This window comes from Danio aesculapii, chromosome 24 (assembly GCF_903798145.1).
Source record: "Danio aesculapii chromosome 24, fDanAes4.1, whole genome shotgun sequence".
Lineage (NCBI taxonomy): Eukaryota > Metazoa > Chordata > Actinopteri > Cypriniformes > Danionidae > Danio > Danio aesculapii.
This window is the reverse complement of record NC_079458.1, coordinates 2,513,777-2,539,816: the sequence shown is the minus strand read 5'-3', so window position 1 is coordinate 2,539,816 and position 26,040 is coordinate 2,513,777. Positions and strand designations below refer to the sequence as shown.

At 32.6% G+C, this 26,040-nt stretch overlaps 1 protein-coding gene across 6 annotated transcripts in view; it reads right to left on the bottom strand.

The window, feature by feature from the left end:
- The window catches only part of slc12a7b (solute carrier family 12 member 7b), a 99,564-nt gene that overhangs the window by 40,082 nt on the left and 33,442 nt on the right, over positions 1-26,040 (bottom strand). For all 6 annotated transcript variants that reach the window (XM_056450274.1, XM_056450276.1, XM_056450278.1 and 3 more), the window contains exons 2-3: positions 7,561-7,655; positions 5,641-5,772 (exon numbers count right to left, since the gene is read on the bottom strand). In XM_056450274.1, the coding sequence (XP_056306249.1) occupies positions 5,641-5,772; positions 7,561-7,655 (227 nt within the window). The remainder of the gene's footprint in view (positions 1-5,640; positions 5,773-7,560; positions 7,656-26,040) is intronic.

Genomic DNA, 26,040 nt, shown 5'->3' with positions numbered 1-26,040 from the left:
TCTTTATTAACCAGGAATTGCCACAGTGGAATGAAACACCAACTTATCCAGCGGATGCCCTTCCAGCTGCAACCCATCACTGGGAAACATCCATTCACACTCATACGCTATGGACAATTCACCTGTACTGCATGTCTTTGGACTGTGGTGGAAACCGGAGCACTCGGAGGAAACCCACACCAACACGGGGAGAACATGCAAACTCCACAAAGTGACCTTCTTGCTGTGAGGCAATCGTGCTACCCATTGTGGCACCATGACACCCCGATATATTTATGTATATAAATATATATATATATATATATATATATATATATATATATATATAAATAAATATAAATATATATATATATATATATATATATATATATATATATATATATATATATATATATATATATATATATATATATATATATATATATATATATATATATATATATATATATATATATATATATATATAACAAAAAATAAAATATTAATAACAATAAAACTAATAAAATAATAATCTTGTACCAACCAAAACAATGCCTGGTCATGATGTCACACAGAAGTGAAGAATGTAAAAATGAACTGTCATCCAGTAAGCAGGGAGTACAATTCCATATTTTCAAGGAGAGAACCCCAAATTTGATCAAGGTATTTGGAAGAACCCTTCAGACAGTGTCTAATTTGTCCCAGTTTTATGAAGTGAAAAACGTCATTAATCCACATGGAGTGAGTAGAGCAGATGACTTCCAGTGCAGTAGAATACAGCGTCTGGCCAGGAGGGACACAAATGCCACAAAATCTGCTTTGTATCGTGAACAGTGAACTGACAAAGGAAGAGTACCAACAGTGCTGTTATAGAGACAGGTTTAATGGCTTGCCCAACCACTATTTCTGACCAATGACCACATAAAGTTGGACAAAACAAACTTTTATTTTCTAGCTTTTAAAGAGTTCTTATTTCTGAGATTTTATAGTTATTTAGTCATATTGTCAGGGTTATTCAGCTAAATATTGCTTTAACTCTTCTGAACTTAAAATATCGGTATTATTCTCTACAGTGTAAAACAATGATATGACAAAAGTCATGACAAAAATGTTTCTGTGTTACTTATTTTAATAAGTAAATCAGGTTTTTACACATATTTGACTGAATATTTTTAGTCAGTTTGATTGATGTACCTGTAAGGTGACTTAACTAAAGAATTAAAGGCAGCATGTTTCCTTCACTGTAATGAATGAATGAATATAAACAACTGAAAACGGCACTTTTATTATTTTATCCAACACAAAAGCTCTAGATGACAAAATTTTTATTTTAAATATGAAAACAATGTTATCAGTAGGTGGCACGGTGGCTCAGTGGTTAGCACTGTCGCCTTACAGCAAGAAGGTTGCTGGTTTGTGTCCCAGTTGGGTCAGGTGGCATTTCTGTGAGGAGTTTGCATGTTTTCCCTGTGTTGGCGTGGGTTTCCTCCGGGTGCTCCGGTTTCCCCAACAGTCCAAACACATGCGCTATAGGGGATTGGATGAATTGGATGAACTGAATTGGCCGCAGTACATGAGTGTGTGTGTGAATGAGTGTGTATGGGTGTTTCCGCTGCGTAAAACATATACTGGAATAGTTGGTGGTTAATTCAGCTGTGGGGACCTCTGAAATAGAGACTAAGCCGATGGAAAATGAATGAATAAATGAATGTTATCAGTTTGGCTGCACAATATTGGACAAAAACTGACATTGCAATTTTCAGTGCGTCTGCGATATATATACAAGATGACTTAACTTCACAAGATGACTTAACTCTATTTGGAAAGAATTCATCATTTTACATTGATTGGGATTATTTTGTAGAAAAGTATCTGCATAAAATACAATACAATTGAACAGATACAAATGAATTTGATGGTTTTCTGTGGAATCTAACAGTATTGAGGAACAGAAATTCAATAATAATATATAAAATAACACTGTTTAAAGTATAGTCTCCATTGTATAAATAATTACAATTAATTTTGCTTTAAATACCTTCATAACCCTCTGGTTTAAGTTTGCTTAAATCCTACACAGTCACAGGTCTTAAAAACACATCCAAAAGAAAATCTTTCACTATTTTAAGGTTTTGCAGTGACCGCACAAATCACATGTTCTGAACTGTGGTGAACTTGACATTGCTGATTCTGTGATGTGACTATTGCAGATTCACACATTGCGATATCGATGTTGAAATAATATATTGTGCAGCCCTAATGAGTAGTTATCAGTAGAAGCACAAATATAAATTGCACATCTAGAGAAACCAAGATATTTTTTTTCTATAGCTAAACATACAGCTAACTATTTTCTGAAGTCAAAACATTAAAATGAAGAGCCCAGAAACACAGTAGACTTGTGAATCTTCAAACCACCATGTAAAAACCTTATAAATCAAAAACTTCATTCTTGACAACAACAAAAACAAACACAAAAGATTTCTCAGCTGAATCTACAGCATTTCAAGATCAACAAAACAGACATTTGCATTGGTAACATTTTGAATGCATATTTAATTCTGCTAAATTCTACTGAAACCATATCAACTATGAAACCCAGAGCAGATTTAGACCTCATCCATAAGTGCATCTAAATGGACATTTAATGTGTCAGCGGAAGCTTTTAGCCTTAAAACACACATAATCCACATCATCCATCCAAAGCGTAAATGATCCAACACTGAGGCTGAGTGTTTCCCCCTAAATCAAGCAAATGACCTGCTTCAATCTTCATAAAAATCAATCACTTCTACAGAAATCATAACCAGCCTTCAAAAGAAAATCCATCAGACTCATAGGAATAAATGCATACCGCAGTGAGAAGATGCTTTCCGCTGGACTCGGCTAGTCAAATATACTATAAGAATGAATTTAAGAAACTTAGTCTTGAATAAGATTAAATAGGATGTTTCCTCACACAGTATATTCTCCGTGTCTGATCATCTCAAGCAGTGGCCTCACACTAATGAGAGCGTCCCGTTTATCTGCTCTGCCCAGTGACGAGGAGACTTTCTGGGGTCTGTGGTTTTGTGGGTATTGCCTGGTCAGTGCTTCAACATTTTACTTACTGTCAGCAATAAGCAGCAGAACTCAAAGAGAGCGTCCTCTGGGCTTCAAATGGAAAACAATGAAATATTGCTGCATTTGTGCATATGTTGACAAATCTTTGCATAAGGCCTGCGGTCTGTATTAATATTGGTTTCAAGCAGTGGAGGAGAGCAACTGAACATTTCTAAGTATCTGTACTAAGTATCTGAGTATTTTTATCTTAGGAAACCTTTATATTTACTTCACTACATTCCAAAACATTCATTTTCTTTCGGCTTGGTTCCTTATTTATCAGGGGTCGCCACAGCAGAATGAACCGCCAACTATTCTAGCATATGTTTTACAAAGCGGATGCCCTTCCAGCCGAAACCCAGTACTGGGAAACACCCATACACTCTCACAGTCACACACACTCATACGCTATGGCCAATTTAGTTTATCCAATTCCTCTATAGCGCATGTGTTTGGACTGTGGGGGAAACCCACGCCAACACGGGGCGCACATGCAAACTCCACACAGAAATGCCAACTGATCCAGCAACTCGAACCAGTGACCTTCTTGCTGTGAGGCCACAGTGCTAACCACTGAGGCACCGTGTCGCACTAATTCACTACATTCCAGAACAAAATATTGCAATTTTGACTTTCCCAAGTAATGCTGAGTAAAAGGTTATTTTGAATAGGACAAACAGTGGTGTTTAATTCACGAACAAACTGAATTTATTGTTAAATCGGTTCACTGAACAATTAATCTGTGAGTTGGACTGACATTTGTGAACGAGTTAACAACTCACGATCCATTCAGAGTGCGTTTCCAGTAAATGATTCACTGATTTAAACACTCAAAAAAAAAACGATGTTTGCTGTTTGTTCAAACTACTTATTTAAAATGAGGTGAAACAGCACAATCCTTGAAGTTTAATTTGGGACAACTTAATTGTTTTATGTTCAATTCACTTAAATTTGTACAAACTAATACATTAACTTAATTCCTTCATGTTATCCCAACACAAATTGAATGTGTGGAACTCAGCATTTTTTTTACAGTGAATGATTGGTTCAGAGTTTAGGGGCTGTTCACACAGAATGCGCTATTTCTCTCCAGTGTGCTACCTTTCTATTGTTTTCAATGTAAACACACGCTTGACGGATGTGTGTGACCCCTACGCTCAAGTATGGCATCTTTTGAAGCACCACGCATCTGTGCGGTGTGATTTTTAGATGCTGTGTCAAGTAAAAAAAAAAACGTTAACTTTAACATGCGGCGCAGCTCATCACTGTCAGGTCCAAAAGCATTGGACCAATTAGAAGAGCTCGAAGGCAGGGCAACCGTAGCTATAGTAGAAAGTTGGCATGGCAACTGTTTTTATTTACCGTTATATCATGGTGGAGAAGGCGCTCACTGTGGCTCTGTCCAGAAATCCTGAGTTTTTAGGTGCTTATTATAATATGTTTTCTCATTTCTAACGGGTTCGTTATTGTCGTTATTACAAGTTTATATTATCACATCAAGTGGACCTCGCACTACTCCCTTTAAATGTCACTTTAAGCTGAATACTAGTATCTTGCAAAATAACTAGTAAAATATTACGTACTGTCATCATGCCAAAGAAATTAGTTATGAAAACTATTCTGTTTAAAAATGTGTTGTAAGTTTTTTTCCTCTCTCTCTCTTTACATCCATTGCTGTGTCTTTTTGTCTGTCATATACTGTATGTCTTGTATGTTGCCATTTTCCCTTGTTTCATGCTTTATTTTACATTTTGCACAGATTATTGTTACAGTACATGATCGGTTTGTCTTTGGTTTTCTATGTCTGCAAAAACTATAAAAAAAACATATAAAAAAAAAACTCCCCGTTAAACAGCACTTGGAAAATATTTGACAAAGACTTTAAAAAGAGGGCAAATAATTTTCTCTTTAACTGCATACACTACAAAAAATTGCATTTGCTGTTTGTTCAAACTACTTATTTAAAATGAGCTGAAACAACCCAATTCTTGAGGTTTCTTCTGGGACAAATTAATTGTTTTAGGTTCAATCCACTTAAATTTGTCAAAACGAATAAGCTAACTTAATTCAGTCATGTTGTCCCAACACAAAACGATTATGTGGAACCTAGCATTTTTTACAGTGTACACCACCCAAAAAACGATTTTGCTCCTTGATCAAACTATTTATTTAAAATGAGTTGAAACACATTTCTTGAAATTTCTTGGGGACAACTCAATTGTTTTAAGTTCAGTCCATTTAAATATGTTAAGTTAATTAAATCAATTTGTGTTGGGGAAACATGCATGAATTGTGTTGAACACTGCATTTTTTACACTGTATCAAAAACACTAGTGTGTGGAACAATGGAACGACAAGAACTTCCGGTCATTTCCGCCATGACAGACATTCCATACCATCTAACCTGCATTAATATCCTGTCATATTTTCAACAAAGGCTGAAAGAATGTAGAGAATGTGTGTCTGATTTGTTTTCGATTGGAGAACACAGACACAGGGATCAGACATCCTCCTGCAAGCTTCACATGTGTCTTTCGTAAGTATTTCTATGTGTTTTACCTTGACTGTTTGCTTCTTGGCACCTTCATCTTCATCCGCCTCCTCGTGTTCTCGGACGCCCTGTGTGAGGTTTGTATAGTTGGCCAGTTTGTTGAGCAGTGAAGACACCATGGGATTGCTGTCCATCTCCTCCTGAAAGGGTTAAGGATCATGCATTTGAGGAAAAGCTACAAACCGGCAAACACAAAACAACTTCTTTCAAACCTCAGTAAAAATATAAATGTAGCAGGCGAAGTCAAAGGACGTAATGACAGCTTTGTCTGTCCCGAAATCATAAAATTATACAAAAATAAAATTCATGACCCTTGAATTGCTTTATTTGTGGTCATAAACATGAAAGGGGAATGTGGAAAACAGAGTAGAGAAAAGCCAGATGTCAAATATAGTGTTGAAAGAAAAAACCTAAGGTTTGTTTAGACTTGAATGGATGTGAATAATCTCACAAAACATATCAAGATCATATTTGGAAAATAAATAGCTTTATAATAAGTTCAGAAAATTGGCCTTGAACTTAACTAAAAATTTGTAAAATAATAACAAAATAAAAAATTTAAATACAAAAACAACAACAACAACAACAATAATAATAATAATAATAATAATAAATAAGTAAATACAAAATATGTAAAGAATATAAATAATATAAAATAATAATTTAAAAAATTAACGAGACTTGTCCAAGCATAAATATGCGTGTACTCTCTGAGGCCACTTAAAAATAAAATAAAATAAAATAAAATAAAATAAAATAAAATAAAATAAAATAAAAATTATTCCATAAAATAAAATAAAATAAAATAAAAATAATTCCATAAAATAAAATAAAATAAAAATAATTCCATAAAATAAAATATTATTCCACCAAGTATTGATTCCTTTATTCATTTGAAGTTGTAAAAAAATTAAATAAAATGAAATAAAAATAAATTAATTAAAGGACAATTAAAATAAATAAATATTATTCTTTAAAAATAAAGAATAAGTCAGAATAATTAATGTTTTCATTTGCTAGAATTCTTTAATCATTTGAAGTTGTAATGAAGTAAAATAAAAAAATAATAAAAGAAGTAAAAAGGGAAAATTAAAAATAAATAAAAATAAAGAATAAGTCTTACTTGCTATAATTGAAAATAAGAATTATTCATTAGTATTCCACCAAATATTGATTTCTTTAATCATTTGAAGTCGTAATAAAGTAAAAAAAAAATAATAATAAAATGAAATAAAACATAAAATAAAAGAATAAAATAAAATAAGGATAAATTAAAAATAAATATTGCTATAACTGAAAATAAGAATTATTTATTAGTATTCCACCAAATATTGATTTCTTTAATCATTTGAAGTCGTAATAAAGTAAAAAAAATAATAATAAAATGAAATTAAACATAAAATAAAATAAAATAAGGATAAATTAAAAATAAATATTGCTTTAATTGAAAATAATAATTATTTATTAGTATTCCACCAAATATTGATTTCTTTAATCATTTGAAGTCGTAATAAAGTAAAAAATAAATAAATAAATAAAATGAAATAAAACATAAAATAAAATAAAATAAGGATAAATTAAAAATAAATATTGCTATAATTGAAAATAAGAATTATTTATTAGTATTCCACCAAATATTGATTTCGTTAATCATTTGAAGTTAAAATAAAATGAAATAAAAAATAAATAAATAGATAAAATAGGTTACAATTAACAAGTTTTATCATTTGTCATGACAAAACTCAATTTTGATTTCTTTACTCTTCTGTTTAGAGTAAATAAATAATTAAAATAAAATAAAATCACCAATTATAAATGAATAATATCATTTTATATTGTACTGTTAATCAAAAATATCAATATCAATATCATAAATATCATAACAAATTTTAAAAATGCTTGAGAGTTAATAACATTAAAGACAGTACCTCGAAAAGTGCCATGTTTTTCCCATCATACAGATTCCCCTTATCATCATCAGTGTTATTGATGAACGGGCTGCTCTCCCGAGGGTTTCCATCGCCTGCATTAAATGAAGACACAGAAACAGACAGAAACGACATGATTACAGATGATGTGCCACTAAAATGCTGTTTGCTTTCAGAAGCGAGAGGTTATTATGGTGTGTTATCGTGTGTGTTATCTTTTTTTTGTAAATCAGGCAGAAGCAGACTCGTATCCATTGGTGCAGGTCAGATGTAATGATTTTCCTATAATTAGAGCATGATGGCGATCGATGTGTTTCGGTTCACTGGACAAACACTGACATTCAGAGCAGCTGTCAGCGAGAGGAAAGCACTTATAAAAGCTCAAATGTATAGCTTAAACATGCAATTAGTTGGAGGTGGACGCCACTGATCCGCCTGCGTTTCTGCTTATATATAGATGTCAAATTGCAGTGATTTTAAACAAACATCTGGACTGATCTGCGTCACTATAGGATTTATTTTCAGATTACATTGCTTTATTCATTCTCTCAGACCTATTATTTCAGCTCAGACTTAGAGAGAGGCGATTTCTGAAATGAATATTGTGCAGATTAACAATTTTCATTCAGAAATAGACGTAGTTCACAAATTTTAAACTTTATTCAGTCAAAAGAGCTGATTCGTTTTCAAATAAAGAAAGTGACTCTACGAGCGAATCGTTGAATCACTGACTCAAATGATTAATTCAAAAAGGAAACACCTCAGTGTTGCTCTGACATCCACAAATGGCTATCAGCAAGAGGTAAAGCAGTTATAAGAGCTCAAATGTATGGCTTAAACATGCAATTACTCTGAGGTGGACGCCACTGATCCGCCTGTGCTTCTGCTTTTATATAGATGTCAAATTGCAGAGATTTTAAAATAAATCCTACAGTAATGCAGATCAGTCCAGATGTGTATTTAAGACTACATTGCTTTATTTATTACATCAGACCTATCGTTTCAACACAGGTTTAGAGAGAGGCGATTTCTGGAATTAAATTGTGTAAGATTTACAATTTTCATTCAGAAATTGACTTCAGGCAAAAGAGCTGAAGTGACTCTCTTTATGAGTGAATCATTGAATCACTGACTCAAATGACTCATTCAAAAAGAAAACACCTCGGTGTTGCTCTGAGATAAACAAATGTTCTGTTCCTGCTTTGGAACTATTTTTACAAGTTAAAAAACACAATAAAAATACATTACTTTATTAATTTCCTCAGATCCATCATTTCATCTCATTTAGAGGGAGGCTATTTCTGAAATTAAAATGTGTAAGATTTACTCTTTTCATTCAGAAACTGACTTCAGTCAAAAGAGCTGATTTGTTTACAAACAAAGCAAGTGACTCTCTTTATGTGTGAATCATTGAATCACTGACTCAAATGATTCATTTTTAAAAAAGTGTTGCTCTGAGATAAACAAATGTTCTGTTTCAGCTTTGAAACTATGTTTACAGGTAAACAACACAATGAAGATTACATTGTTTTATTCATTTCCTCAGCCCGATGATTTCAACCCAGACTTAAAGAGAGACTATTTCTGAAATTAAAATTGTTGTGTAAAATTTACAATTTACATTTAGAAATGAACAAATAACAAAAAGAGTCAGCAACTTGTTAAATTAAACAGGATTATTTGTTGAAAGATTGAACTTTAAAAATTCACTCAGTCAAAAAAGCTGATACGTTTACAAACAAAACAAGTGACCCTCTTTATGAGTGAATCATTGAAAATGATTGAAAATGATTCATTCAAAAGAAAACACCTCAGTGTTGCTGTGAGATCCACAAATGTTTTGTTTCTGCTATTTTCACAGGTAAAACACACAATAATATCAGAAAATGTTGTGTTCTGTCTAAAATATGTCTAAAAAGTATGGCAAAAATATGAATTTGTATGTTGAGCTGTTTGAAATCATTATCATGTTTGCAATCGCACTAATATTCATTACTTAATTATACCATATCTTTATTAAATACATATGAAAAACTTTACAGGGTTAGGGCCATGGTTAGAATAGAGTGAGTGAAATTTCTGGTTTTCAACTTGGATTAAAGGCTTATTCTAATAGGCTACATTTTTTGTGCACAATTCATAATGTTCATAATGTCAGCAACATTAATAAAACAGCAATCACCATATTATCACATAAGATAAATATCACATTTCCCTATTGAACAGTATTTTATTTTACATTTATTAACTGATATACTTTTATCCTTTGGGGTGGGTTAAAGAGTGGGTCAGAATCCAATTTTTCCATTAATTAATTTATTTTTTCATTTTGTTATTTTTATAAATGTTCAATAAACACTTTAAAGTACATACTTGTATGTGTTTGCATTTATGTATGCATAATAAATATGCACATTATAGCTATGTATATTGTGCAAATACAATGTTTTATTTTGCACATCGTGATTAATTGTTAAACAGCATCACACTTTTACATTGTATGTATTTCTGTAGGGTGTTCAGAGTTGAAAGGAGGTTTTCAGCATAAAACAATAAAAGTTTAATACAGCAAAAAATAAAATTAAAAATAAAAAGTTTAATAAACAAATTAAACAAATAAAGAAAAGAATTTTCTCGTCAAAACAAAAAAAGCTTTTCCCAGTGTACTGACACAAGATACGAAGTTAAGATAAAATATTTGGTTGTTTAACTTTGTAGACAGCAAAGTCCAAGGGTTTGTTTAATTATAAACTAAAAAGAAAAGCTTTTGGAAACCTGCCGGCATCTACAAACATGATATTCACCAACTTGAACATCCATCAAAATCTCTGCATGATTATGCAATGAAACCACAAGATGCTCTACTGTGGATGTGAATTATTCTGATATAGCCAGAAACAATAGTGCATTTGCAAAACGGCCTGAAACTAGCTCAGATTTATGCTATAACATGCATTAACGCTATGATCCAGCGTCTGAAGTACTCAAAGTGATGCTAAAATCACAGCTCACACACACTTTTGACAGCGTGATTCATGGGAATTGAACGCTTGGTGTGTTTAGCATCATGTTTCTACCAGTTAAGCTACAATTTACCACTCAACCTGAACAAAGCACACAGGCTAAAACAGTAAGAGAGATGTTTAATTATTTTAATTATGTAGAATCAAAGCAGCCACAATGATGTGTGAGCTGATTGTAAAGCAAAAACAAAGTCCGAAAGCATTGAATGTGTGTTAAAGCAGTCAGAATAAGCTATAATTCAAGTTATGAAAGCAAAAAACACCCCTGTATTGTTTGTAAATAGAAGGCAAAATAGCATTTTAATATTATATACATCACAATGTTAAATATTTATCATTAAAATGTCATATTAGCAATGCAATGCATTTTAATATTTTGATCATTTTGAATCAATTCAGTGATTCTTCATGTTTGTAAGACCCTCCCCCTTTTCACGAGTCAATTCTGCTCTCATTGGTCAGGTGTCCAAGTCTGTTTTGATTGGTCTATCTGTCTCTGAAATGGAATGCCCATTATAAAGTGTTCATTTGTTGTGGGAGGCGGGGATTATGCAAATTTTTTACTTTATCTTGATGCAGATCGGCATTCCATTCCAAAAAAACATTTAATCAAAAGGGCTGATACAAACAAAGCAAGTGACTCTCTTTAAGAGCAAATCAGTGAATCACTGACTCAAATGATTCATTCAAAAAAAGATTCATTCATAAAGAAAATGCCAGTGTTGCTCCAAGATCCACAAATGTTATAATTCTGCTTTGTTTGGAACTATTTGTTAATGTGATTTATTCTTTTAGGCGTTTAAACTGAAGGACAGCTAAGTTACAAACTGCATAGTATAAATAATTTTAAAAGCCCATATGACCTGATCTTTAATATTCATGAGATGACTTAGTTTTGTAATATTACGTAAGCAAGAGTGTTGTTTTATTAAATATCATTGTGTAAGTTTGACTGCTAATGTGACACAGATTTATTACAACAGTCCAGAGGTAATAATAATAATAATAATAGTAATAATAATAATAATAATAATAATAATTCCTTACATTTATATAGTGCTTTTCTGGACACTCAAAGTGCTTTACGCATTGGGGGAGTCTCATTCATCACCAGTGTGCAGCATCCACCTGGATGACGCGACGGCAGCCATATTGCGCCAGACCGCACACCAGCTGATTGATGGAGAGGAGACAGAGGGATGTAGCCAATTATGATATGGGGATGGTTAGGAGGCCATGATGGACAGAGGCCAGTGGGCAAATTTGATCAGGACGCTGCAGTTAAACCCCTACTCTTTTTTTGAAGGACATCCTGGGATTATTAATGACCACAGAGAGTCAGGACCTCGGTTTAACATCCGATAGACGGCGCTCACTGAGCAGTATAGAGTCTCAATCAATATACTGGGGCGTTAGGACCCACACAGACTGCAGGTTGAGAACTAACACCACTACTAAGAACTTGCATTTTTAATAATAAAAAAGCCAGAGCAGAATATTTGTGCATTTTAGAGTATTTAACTGTATGAGTGAATCAATATGAGTGAATCAATTGCTGAACGAATCGTCTGATTCAATGGTCAAGTCATAAAAAGTCACTTGTTTAATTTCTGAAAGAACAGGACAAACTTAAGCAAATCATGGTATCAGTCTAAAAGCACACTCAGTTAAAAATACAAATCTCCAATATCAAACATCCCTAGTTTGCGTCATTAAAATTAAACAATAAAAAGTATGAAGAACTTTAATTTCAGTGCATTAAGAAATTACAATGAGACCCTTTGAGCTTTGAACTCTGATAATGTTGTGCAGCTTTTTGTTCAGATGTACATCTATGATGACAGACGTCTATGATACATTATGTTGAATCCCTCGAGACGTGATCTACATTAAAACGACCCAGATTACAGATGTGATTATATCACTGCTGACGTCACAGGCCTTCAATGCTGTTCAGAGTAAAACACTGAGCTCTTTTCCTCCGGTGATGGAAACACCCATGGAGAATGAATGAGAGAGCAAAACACGAAGGAAGAGGAAGAAAAAAAAAGATGCGATGGGGAAAAATAAGAAGGAAAGACAGAACTCCAGGTGCAAAAGAGATAAAGTTTTCCTTGCTCAATCAAGGATTCAAATTGTTAATTACTGCAAATTCTCCACAAATATTTTGGCCCAAAAATTAAATAAATAAATAAATAAATACATAAATAACATAGGGACAAGTTACAATAAACTAATTTAAGGTTTTTTAACTTTGTGTTACTTGTTTAAAAGCATAAAAATCATCCAATAATGTGAAAAGAACTGTTAAACTTTAGACAAAACCTCTTAATTCTTAATAAATATACAAATAACAATTTTACATTTTTTTTTTACTAGACTGAAAAAAATTATTCAAAGATGATTCCTTGGATTTACTCAATTTTTTTTTACGTTAAGTGGTTGTAAACACTTTAATTGGGCTGAATTTAAACAAACAAATTAAGTTGAACATTGCTCAATTTAATTTGTTTGTTTAAATTCAACACAAATAAATTGTTTGCAACAGTTTTGCATGCAACACTTTTTTCAGTGAGACTGTTTTTGATAAAAAAATTAATTTAGTTTATTATTTTAAAAAGCACATTTCAAAACACAGGTTGCAGGCTAATTGCTGTACAGACTGAAACAAATTAAAACAGAATGAGAACAAAAAATTACAAAATTTAACATAATGGATCCAAAACCCAAATGCAAAACAAATGTAAAAATATCCAAAATAATAATATAAAAATAATAATTTTACGCAATCCACAAAGAATCATAAATAAATAAAACATCATATTTAGTTGACATTTTTGATCCAGTTTGTTAAAGTTGTTTTAATTTTGTGTTTTTGTAAATCAGCCTTGTGTTGGAAAGGCACCATATGCAGTACACGTTTTCTTTTTACACTGAAAAAAATAATTCAAAGATGATTCCTTGCAGTTACTTAATTTTTTTACATTAAGTGGTTGTAAACAATTTATTTGGGCTGAATTTAAACAAACAAATTAAGTTGAACATTATTAAATTAAATTTGTTTGTTTAAATTCAACACAAATAAATTGTTTGCAACAGTTTTGCATGCAACACTTTTTTCAGTGTAAATAGTGCTTTTCCAACACAAGGTTGCATTACAAAGGCAAGAAGAAGAAATAAAACAAATAAATCAACATTAATATACTGTACTAAAGACTGAGAGCAATATACAGAGGTTAGAAAAACCATTTTCCTTCTTGTGTTAAAGCATAAACTTCACAAAAGATAAAATACATATTATTTTCTTTAAGTAAAATTACTTTTGCCAAATCTTTACAGGGTGTACTGTTAATGAGTTTTTAGTTTTAGAGAAGGAAATAACATGAGCAATAACTATTATTAATCAAATTAATATTGATATGCGGATATATCTGAACTAATTTGTGTTGATATCTGATACGATATTCAAATCTACATATACCTTTTTTCACCTTATGTACTGGATTCATTTTGAGCTTTTTAAAGCAAAGCTGTATTTATTTACATATTTAAGCCAATGTTTGTTTCAGATTCAGAGTCCAAAGTCTTGTTTTGAAAAGAAAAGGATATGGATGATAAAAGAAATTAAAGAGCGGAGTTATTCTACATCCCTAATCCTACCCAATACCTAAACCTAACTACTACCTTAATAACAATTAATAAGCAGCAAATTATTAAAGTATTTTTTTAGCTAAAAGTCTCAGTTATAGTTTTCTAATAGTGAAAATTGTTAAAATTACACCAACCATAACACTGATTACCTTAAAGTGTGATAAAACTCTCTCTACAATATCTGCATGTTTATCACTGGCTGATAATTTAAGCATATTTTATAGTCCAGTCACCATCAGTGTCTTAAACAGTGGCAGAACTGGACAACTGGGATGTTCGCAGCCAAATTTACCAACTAGATCATCCAATCAGCGGCGCCGCACTGTATGTCCTTGGCTTAAGACAATTCTCCAGTGTTTACAAACACGCTAATTGTGGAAATCATCAAGTCAAAGATCAAATATAGCAATAATCTCAGCCAGACTAAACTACTGAGACTAAAGCGGGCACTGCTGATGACAGCAAAGGAGGATTATCAAGAAAATAAAAGTCACCTTTCTTCTTTAAATGAAAACCTCATGGATAGCATGAGAAAGGAAATGATGGCTTTAGTCCTTTATTTGATGTCTATGAAGTTAATAAAACTAGTACTGCTGTTCATTGCTGTGTGCATAGGAGTGATCACAAATGGATGTTTCCTAGTACTGGTTTGCAGCTGGAAGGGCATTCGCTGTGTAAAACATATGCTGGATAAGTTGGCGGTTCATTCCGCTGTGGAAACCCCTGATGAATAAAGGGACTAAGATGAAGGAAAATGAATGAATGAATGAATGAAAATAAAAGTTTTAAAAACCTGAACTACCAACCCATAATCACCAACCAATGCAAGTCAACATGGCCTGATGTCACTACTTCTAAAAGCAGCACTACAATGTATCTCACTCTCAAGTCATCGAGTTCATCAAACCCTTGACCCCTACAATCTACAGCCGGTCAATTCAAACTCAATACAGTGACACCGCTGAGTTCATTTTTTGTTTACACTCTACTACATTAATAAGAAACAGTCTATCAGACGTCCACCACAGCGAGCCGATAACAACTCACAAACAAATCAGGAAGAACTTACAGCAAATGTTTCCTTTGCAGGATCATAAAAACAGTCCCTATTAAACCTCCTTTTTTGCGCAGGAAAGTTTTTTCAATGCAGGAAAGGTAGAAATTACCCTGTCAGGACATGAACAGGTATTGTGAATTGGTATGGTAATAAAAAGCCACATTCTCTATTTATATCAGCTAAGCTCGCTTTGGTTGTGAACTTTAAGCGGCCTACAGGAGCTGTTTTACACCGGCTGACTCTGCAAGAGATGCTGACAGAAACGCTCACCACAATCCCTTTATCCAGCAATTAGAAAGACCAAAGTCTGACAAAGTAAATAAGCTCAAGAATAAACGCCTATAACGGACGCTTTCTGTTCACAAAAGCTACACTGTTAGAAATGGCTGTGATTTCAATGGAAAAAACTGTAAAAAAAATGTAAAAATGCTACTGTAAAAGTCTGTAACCTGGTTAACAGTAAGTTTGCTTAATTTATATATATGGTAAATAACCGTAAATGGACTTTCCCGAATTCCCTGCAGGCCACTTCACTTTTTATGTTTTTTTTTGCTGACATTATTATGGTACTTTGTTAGTTTTTATTTCGTATCATTTATGCACATTACTGTTTTATGTTGCATCTGATGTTTATAAATCATGTTTATTCGATTAATTTGATGTGTTTTAAGATGTTTAGGTGTTGTGTGAATGACACTGAGCACCTTCTATATATTAGTATATTTCTTTTACTGTGGGAAAAGTTGTGATGAGCTTTGGTTCATTCTATAACTTTCATCACCATATATTAACGGTTGTGTCTATGTCTGTAACAAAAGATATGATGTGCAGATGTTAGTACTTCACAACATTAGCATATTGACACTATAAATTCATAAAATACAGTAATTTACCATACAAATTTGACATTTATATAATGTTTTGTTCTGTATTTTTATGGATAAAATACTGGCAAACACAGCTGCTGATTTATTAACCGTAAATTTGACAGTTTTTAGTCTGTAAGTCAGCTAAGTTTAGCTTAACAAACAAGCAAGTAAGCAGGAAAATAGACATATAAAGAATAAGTAGGGAAGATTAAGAGCTGACAAAAAAATATGTTTAATAACTATTGGAAGACTAAAGCTCTCTGCAACTAGTCATAAATCCCACTGATGTTTAGAGTAGGTTACATTGTGGTTAACATGGCAAGCTATATATCATTCTGAATGATTGTGAGTGTTCCAGAAAAGCAGGTTCACGTCTACTACAGTAACTAATATTAGCTGGTCTCTGAATATATATTTTAAAAAAGGTCATATTTATTCAATAATTTTACTTTGGCTAAATCCCTTAATTATCTGGGGTGGCCTCAACTATTCCGGTTTTCAGTATGTTTTACACAGCGGATGCCCAAGAAGGTCGCTGGTTTGAGGCCCGGCATGAGCTAGTTGGCATTTCTGAGTTTGCATGTTCTCCCAGTGTTGGCATGGGTTTCTTCCGGGTGCTCCGGTTTCCCCCACAGTCCAAAAACATGTGGTGTAGGTGAAATGAATAAACTAAATTGGTTGTAGTGTATGTGTGTGAATGAGTGTTTGGGTGTTTCCCAATACTGGATTGCAGCTGGAAGGGCATTCGCTGTGTAAAACATATGCTGGATAAGTTGGCTGTGCATTCTGCTGTGGCGACCCCTGATGAATAAAGGGACTAAGCTGAAGGAAAATGAATGAATGTCCTTCCAGCCACAACCCAGTATACACAGCGGAAACTCCCACACACTCAGTGCTAACCACTAAGCCACCATGCCACCAAAAAGACTATATTTTTACACCAAAATATCTCAGTCTAGATTACTGTGAAGAATGAAAAAAAGGTACTTTAATGTAGTAACTAAGTCTAACAAAAACCAATTTGTGTTTAAATGGCACTCAAAGTCAGTTCACCTCCAAGCGACTAGACATATCCTTCAAACCATCACTGAAAGTTGGTTATACACTGTAAAAAATGCTGGGTTCCACACAATCAATATGTGTTAGGACAACATGAAACAATTAAGTTAACTTATTAGTTTTTACAAATTTAAGTGGATTGAACATAATACATTTAAGTTGTCCCAAATAAAAAATTAAATCAAGAATTGTGCCGTTTCAGCTTATTTTAAATTAGGAGTTTGAACAAACAGCAAATGTAAATTTTTAGAGTGTATTTAGGACATTAAGACAGCTAATTCTACATTATTAAAAAGTCCCAGAATAACAATTTCAGATCTCCTAGGAATAACTTGTTCACACTTTATGATGTTTCATTAGTTAATGTATTTACTAACATGAACTGATAATGAACAATACTTGTGCAGCATTTATTAATCATACTTCAACATTTACTAATGCATTATTAAAATCCAAATTCAGGTACTAATCCCACATTACTTACATTAAACAATGAGTTTATTTTCAACTAATCTTGACAAAGAGTAATTAACACTGTAATAAATGTGTTGTTTGTTCATGTTGGTAGCGACATTAACTAATAAAACCTATTAAAATCTAATAAAAATGTCATATTCAAGGTGACAGCGTAAAAATGCCAAAATACCTCATTCTAGATTCTTGTGAAGTTGCAGATCAGCAATTTTACATTCATTGAAGTAAGAATGAAGACTAGCCGGACACAACTGCTGCTTAAGAAAATCTGTTGACCATGTAAAACAAATCTACCTGAATTTGAGAAGAAAGAAAATCTAGCTGAAATGTGTGCATGTTGTCAGGTGTAACACAACTAATCAGCCTTAAAAACACTCCAACTAAACCTAGTTCTGGATGCTTTCAACCCTTATAATAAATAATAACCCATTTCCAGTTGATAAAAAGGCAGTTTTATGATGAATGAAACGAAACACAGCCAAGTGGCACTGAGAACATTGTGAAGTTTTTAAAGCTGCCACTTCACAGCTTCTAAAGAACTACTAGAAACCAAACACGATTCCCAAATGTCAGAGTAGAAAAGGTTATATTATTGCAGAAAGCATAAAATCCCAATATATCCCATTATAGATGTTTGTGAAAATCCAGAGTGCTCCGTACTCAACTCAGACTAGCTCATAATCTTACATTATAACACAATACTCTTGACTGACAACATGAAAACACCAACAAATCTGAGGTCAGAAGGTAAGTTGTATATTTAGTGAAGTAAATATGAGGGCTTGATCAGTATATAACTGATCACAACCTTTAAAATGCAAGTGAAGATGATATACTCTGGTTGCACATTACAGTCTCATTCAGCTGAATGTGAAGTTCCTGAATGGGAATTTTTACATGTGAAGGATGAACTAAAGATCAATGCAACTACTCAGAAATGTCAATCAGCATCATCTAAGTCAAGGTTATTCCACCTAAAGAAGCATTACAAAAGCAACATATCTCTATCTAGATGATTGTGAGCTTCCAGAATGGCAATTTCATATCTACTGAAGTGATTACTAAGAGTATCTCAATGCAATTAGTAATGCAATCAACATTAATCAGGTTAAGGTTAATAATAAAAAAAGCTAATTGAGAGAACAGTAATTTCACATTTTCTGAAGGATGAACTAAGACTACCTCAATGCGACTAGTCAGAAATATCAATTAACATTAAGTCCACTCTACCTTAATGAACATTATACTGGCAAAATATCGCTATAGCTGATTCTCAACTTGCAGAATGATAATCTCACATGTTCTGAAGACTCTCAATACAACTAGTCATAAATGTCAATCGACATCAGTTATAGACCAGCTAAGATTAGCTCAATGCAAAGTCACTAATGTCAATTGGTGCCAGTTAAGTCAAGGTCAGTCATAATATCTCTATCTAGCTGATTTTCAACTACCAGAATGACAATTTCAGGTCTACTAAAGGACGAACTAAGACTAGCTCAATGCAACTAGTCACAAATGTCTATCAACATGAGTTAAGTCAAGCTTAGTTGACCTTAACCAACTTTAAAATGGAAAAGGTTTTATTAAAGACAAATGGGAAGTTCAAGAACAGTCATTTCAGATCTTCTGAAGAACAAACCAAGACTAGCTCAAAGTAACTAGTCAGAAATATCAATCAGCAAGAGTTTAGTCAAGGTTAGTCCACCTTATCGAGCAACACAAAGGCAAAACATCTCGTTCTGGCTGATTGTGAGCTTCCAGAAAGCCAATTCCATGTCTACTAATGGACGAGCTAAGACTAGCTCCATGCAACTTATATGTCAATTAATCCACATTAATGAGCATTGCAATGACAAAATATCTCTAGCTGATTCTGAACATCCAGAATGACAATTTCAGGTCTACTAAAGGACAGAATAAGACTAGCTCAATACAACTATTCAGAAATGTCAGTCAGCATGAGTTTAGTCAAGGTTAGTCCACCTTAATGAGCATTACAACAGCAAAATATCTCATTCTTAAAATCAACATTAAAATCAAATTTCAGCCAATAGTGAACGTCCAGAATTGCATTTTTACATGAAAGAGAAACTAAGACTAGCTTAGCACAACAACTACTCACTTACTTACTCCCAGGGCCGTTTATATCAAAGTTACTATTAAGCTGCGCCATATTGGTGATTTTTATGAGGTGGGTCATTAGCCCAACAATCAACCCTCAACCTGGAGGACCAGGACATACACACATACACTACGGACAATTTAGCTTACCCAGTTGACCTATAGTGCATGTGTTTGGACTTGTGGGGGAAACCAGAACACCCAGAGGAAACTCACGTGAACACGGGAGAACATGCAAACTCCACACAGAAATGCCAACTGGCCCAGCCAGGGCTCGAACCAGTGACCTTCTAGCTAGGAGGCGACAATGTTACCCACTGCGCCACCCATGCAACTACTCACTACTGTCAATAATATGTTAGTTAGTCTTTCTTAAGCTGTCAGGCAGAATATCTCTATCTAGCTGATTTTCAACTTGACAACTTCACGTCTACGAAAGAACGAACTAAGACTAGCTCAATGCAACTACTCAGAAATGTCAATCAATATTAGTGAAGTCAAGGTTATTCCACTTTAACCAACATTACAATCGAAAGAACCCTTTTATAGTCAATCATGAAGTTCCAAAGCAGTAATTTCACATCTGAAGAATTAACTAAGACTAGCTCAGTGCAAGTATTTAGAGGTCAATTTCCAACAGTTAAGTAAATCTTAGTTTCTATAAACCAGCAAATTTCTCAATCAAGTCAATTGTAAGTTTCAGGAATTAAATTTTACCCCTATGAACTTAGTGCGACTAATCAATAAAGGTCGAAATAATGCATAAAAACTATAGTTTTCTGAGATCCTCCACAGACCTCCTCAGGTGAAGAGCGTGACTGGAGCACTTACCCCGCGGGCAGGAGCTGGACCCCGGCTCCATGCTGATGGAGAGAGTGGGTGAGGAGGGTCTGCCGAGGGTCCCTGGAGAGACGCGCTCAGTGAGGGAAGGCACAAACCCTAAACTATACTCTGATGATCAGCGCCTGTGACCGCACCAATAAACCACAGAGACATCAGTCCCCGAACGCTTGATCCCTGATCTAAAGCACTCACCCGCACACACACACACACACGGGGGAGGAGGAGCGCCGAGAGAGAGAGAGAGCAAGCGAGAGAGAGAGAGAGAGAGAGAGAGGAAGAAGAGGATAAAGAGATATAAAGGTAGGAAAGTGATTGATGGAGACAACAGAGAGAGAGAGAGAGAGAGAGAGAGAGAGAGAGAGAGAGAGAGAGAGAGAGAGAGAGGTTATACTATTGTAAAAAATATTTATATATTTTTCAAGAATATGATTTTTTTTGTAATTTATTTACTTATTTTACCTACTTCTTATACTTGTTTACATGAATATTTTTACAGATCTATTCTTGTTTTCTTTTGTAAATATATGTATTATTTAATTGTTTGTTCATTGTTCATGTTTTGGACACTACTTTGGTATGCCACCACACTAAAGATACAGTCAGAATGATTGTAAATGCATCCGACAATTAATCTGTCACCTCCTAAAGGGCATATCTGATATAATAGAGCAAGAAATGCAATCGCATTGAAACTGTGTTGGTTCGGCACTTGATGACTGATGCTTCATCATACAAAATACCAAAAATGTCAGTAAATAAATAAACAGACAAACAGATAAATAAATAAATAAACAAATAAACATAAAAATAAACAAATAATCAAACAGGTATTCTATAATGTATTTTTCTTTATATTGCAATAAGTTAATTATTGATTATTTATTCAGTAATTATTCTACATTTTAAAACTAAAAATAAAACTAATAATAAAAATAAACTAATAATAATAATAATAATAATAATAATATCAAAAATATTTAATAGATTTTTTCTTAAAGTTAAGTTTTAAAAGTTATATTAAATTATATACATATATTTGATCTAATATTATTTAACTTTATATAATTTATGCAATAAATATAATATTTAATACAGCAGAAAAGAAAATACAAAAAACATAAATGATAAAATTATTTAAAATTAAATTAGTGATAGACAAAAATGTATTAAATACTATTTATTATTTAGTCAAAAATCTATGAAATACTATATACTAAATATTAAATTTAAAAATGTATATTAAAAGCAGTAATTGTACTGTGTTGCAGCTGGAAGGGCATGCGCTGTGAAAAACATATGTTGGAATAGTTGGCGGTTCATTCCGCTGTGGAAACCACTGATAAATAAGAGACTAAGCTGAAGGAAAATGAATGAATGAATGAAAAAGCAATAGCAAACATGATGTTGAATTGTGAATATGGTCTGTGTGTCGTGTCTCACAGTATTAGTGTCATTAATCACAGTATAGCACAGTCTCTCTCTCTCATTCTGTATTGTACTGCTTTATTACAGGAACTCATATCACCAGTGCCATATTAATTGCTGGTTGACTAGTGGCTCTTCATCAGGATGTGAACTGGGCAGTAATCACTTAACCAGATTAAACAAATCCGGTCCTTTTTATAAAACCAAGCAGGACCAGAGGAAGGAGAACCCACGCATGACTGCAACTTTTCATTTACAACACTGACCTAAAAACAGCTCCAAACGTGAGCGAGGCTAAAAGCGTACAGCAAGAGTAATCTGGAAAAATCCAAAACACTAAATATATTTAACACTGATAATAAAAAAGTGTGAATGTCAATATGTGATTAAAGAGTCTGACAGTGTTTGTGTATTAAAACATTGAATAGAAGTGATTTTGTCCTTGCTGGCGGTGGTCAAACGTCAGCTCAGTTGCGCTGTAAGCCGTTAAAGCCTCAAGGTAAAAGAAGCACTGGTTATATAACAGAGCATGCTGGGATTGCGGGGGTGTGCAATCATAGACACTCAAGACCACTAATCACACAAACCCCACAGAGACTTATAAACATGAACCGCTGCATTTCATCAGGCTTTAAATTACAGCTGGAGAAAAAACAGATAACATCAAATCAAGACTACAAATATGATGATCACTAAAGTAAAAAGAAAATCTCCTATAATAATGATAAATAATAATAATAATTATTATTACTTTTATTATTACCATCACTCAAAAATGTTTTAAATAAATAAATAAATAAATAAAGATATTATTATTTCAAAGACTGTATTAAATAACAGTTACTATAAAAATATTACACAATGTTGGGCTGTATTAATTAATATTTTAAATGTTGGGTTGGATTAAATATGAACAAACCCATCTGTTTGGTTAAAAAATGGCATTGAAATGAATGTAATGTACAAAATTAAACCAGTTTTGGGTTTGTCCATATTTGACTCTGGGTTAATACAACACAGCTTTTAAAAAAATATTATATTGATATTTTAATTATTTATAAATAAATAAATAAATAAATAAATTACATTATATTATTATTATTATTTTAATTTATGATTTCAGTTACTATAAACAATTATACTCTAAAAAATATTGTGTTGTATTAACTTTTGGGTTAAAAAAATTTCTTAAATTTAATGTAAAAAATTAACCCAATGCTGTTGAAATATTTGACACTGGGTTAAAATAACACAGCATTTTAAAGAGTGAATTATTATTATTATTATTATTATTATTATTATCTTATTATTATCATCATACATAATATTTATTTATTTATTTGTTTGTTTGTTTATTACAAAGACTAAATAAAATGATAAAATAATTACTATAAAAAATATATATGTATAAAATTGCTACTTAAATTTCATTGAAATAAGTAATGGGTTTGTTCATATTCTACCCAACATTCAGTCATGACAATCCAGCATTTTTTAAATTATATATATATATATATATATATATATATATATATATATATATATATATATATATATATATATATATATATATATATATATATATACATATACAGTGTTACACATCAACAATATATATATATATATATATATATATATATATATATATATATATATATATATATATATATATATATATATATATATATATATATATATATATATATATATCTAAAACTCAATACTGAGGATTTGGTTTGAGTCTAGCAGTCACTATTTCTGACTGTCTGTCAGTTCCTCATATCACACCTTCACTTCCTCTGTCAACATTCAATCTCTCCCTTATCCAAAAGAAATCAACTGTGACTTCAGCTAATTATCACAACTAAACAGATCAATCTTACAAACAGTTTGAGGCAATTCAACCAGCAACATCCATCAACCAAACTACAGAACGCTAAATAAAGCCGAAGTCATCAACAAAACTGCATCTCAGCAGAGCCAAAGCAGAATCTCATTTATCTAAATACTGATCAACAATGCTAGTTTTGTCCAGCAGAGGGAGTCGCTGAGTCACTGAGAATGTCTCTTGTTCTGATATACCTGGTTACCATACTAACACTTTATTCACACCATCACTGGAGTATACAGTATGTCTCCACTTTAGTTTTTGTGTAAATAACGAAGTAGAGATTATATATACAAGGTTTATACATCATCTATACACCATGAGCTTTAGATACAAATATGGTTTGTTAGGATTCACTCCAAAAAATGATTTCAGTCAGTTTGTTCAAACTACTTATTTAAAATGAGCTGAAAGAACAATTCTTGAGATTTTTTTTTGGGACAGCTTGTTTGTTTTATGCTCAATCCACTTAAATTTGTAAAAAATAAATAAAAATAAAAATTTTATCTTAATAGTTTTGTGTTGGTGCAACCGTGAAGTCAGATTATTTTTTTATTTACAGGACAATATTTGGCGGAGATAAAACTTTTTGAAAATCTTGAATCTGAGGGACCAGAAAAATCTAAATATTCAGAAAATCGCCTTTAAAGTTGTCCAAATAAAACTCTTAGTGCATATCACTAATCAAAAATTGAGTTTTAACATATTTACACTAGGAAATTTGCTTAATATATTAATGAAACAGGATTTTTAATGAATATTCTAATGATTTTGTTGGCTGTAATCTTGTTTGGCTGTGATTTTGACCCATATAGTCTATTTTTGGCTAATGTAAATAAAAATCTGTTCACATTTAGTTAAATATACAAAATTACATTTAAATTACAACGAAACTGAAAAAAAAAAACTAAACAAAAAAATCTGTCTGTCTGTCTACCAATAAACACAATCCATTAATAAAGACCATGTGGTAATCAAGGTCCATTTTTAACAGAAAGTGTACTAGTAATTTTTAACTAAGTCAACTCACAGTTTTCCTCCACAGTGCATTAATTTCTGTTGATTGAGGATAATTGAGTTTCTAATGGACTCCAGCAGCTGTATTTTCCTGCATGTGTTTGCTGTAAAAGTGAAGGAGAAACTTCATCTTGATGCAGCAGAGGAGTGAATCAGCGGGAATAACAAGCCCAGATTAAAGCCATGTTTGAAAGAAGAGCCGCTACTGGAACAATGAACACAATGAGAAGATTCAGAGTTTGAGAGAGCAGTGAACTCGTTCGGCCTGTTTTCAGTGTCTAAAAGTCATGTCAGTTCCCCTCAGCATTACACAAACTCGACAGCGCTGGATGTCCACACAGCTGACCAGATCACACAAAGTAAATAAATACGCCTTGTTTTAAATGAAAGTCCTTTTCCTTTACTTGTTATAGCATAACTCACTTTATAGCTCTTTTTATAGGCACTGAATGAAATGTGCTGCATAAAATAAATATGCTTTGGACACGCCTAGAAAAAAGCAGAACTAAGAATAAATCAAGTGAAGCATGCAGGGTTATTACAGTTAGCTAAAACCATGAGAATTTTTTTTAACAAATGAACATTTACTTGAACAATGTAAAACTTTATTAAAATAAAATTTAAATGACTACAAATAAAAATTACTTGAAATAAAATGTGTTAACTGACATACAGTGGGGGAAATAAGTATTGAACGCGTTATTGAACACACAATTTTTCTCAAAAGAAATCCATATATGCAAGGAAAACAAAACCCATTAGTTTACAAATCAAGTTGTGCATAATAAAATGAAATGACAGAAGAAAAAAGTATTGAACACATGAAGAAAGGGTGTAGTAAGGTGTAGAAAGGCAGTGAAAGCCCAGACAGCAGTTAAAATCACTCTGTAGTTCTTTAGCAACCCTCTACCCTACCTCGGTGTAAATCCATATCAGCTGCTTCAGTCCAACATCTACATAAGCAGGAGGATGAACATTAAACCAGAGTGGACATTTCAGCAAGACAATGATCCAAAACACAGCCAAAGAAACTATAAGCTGTAGAATGGC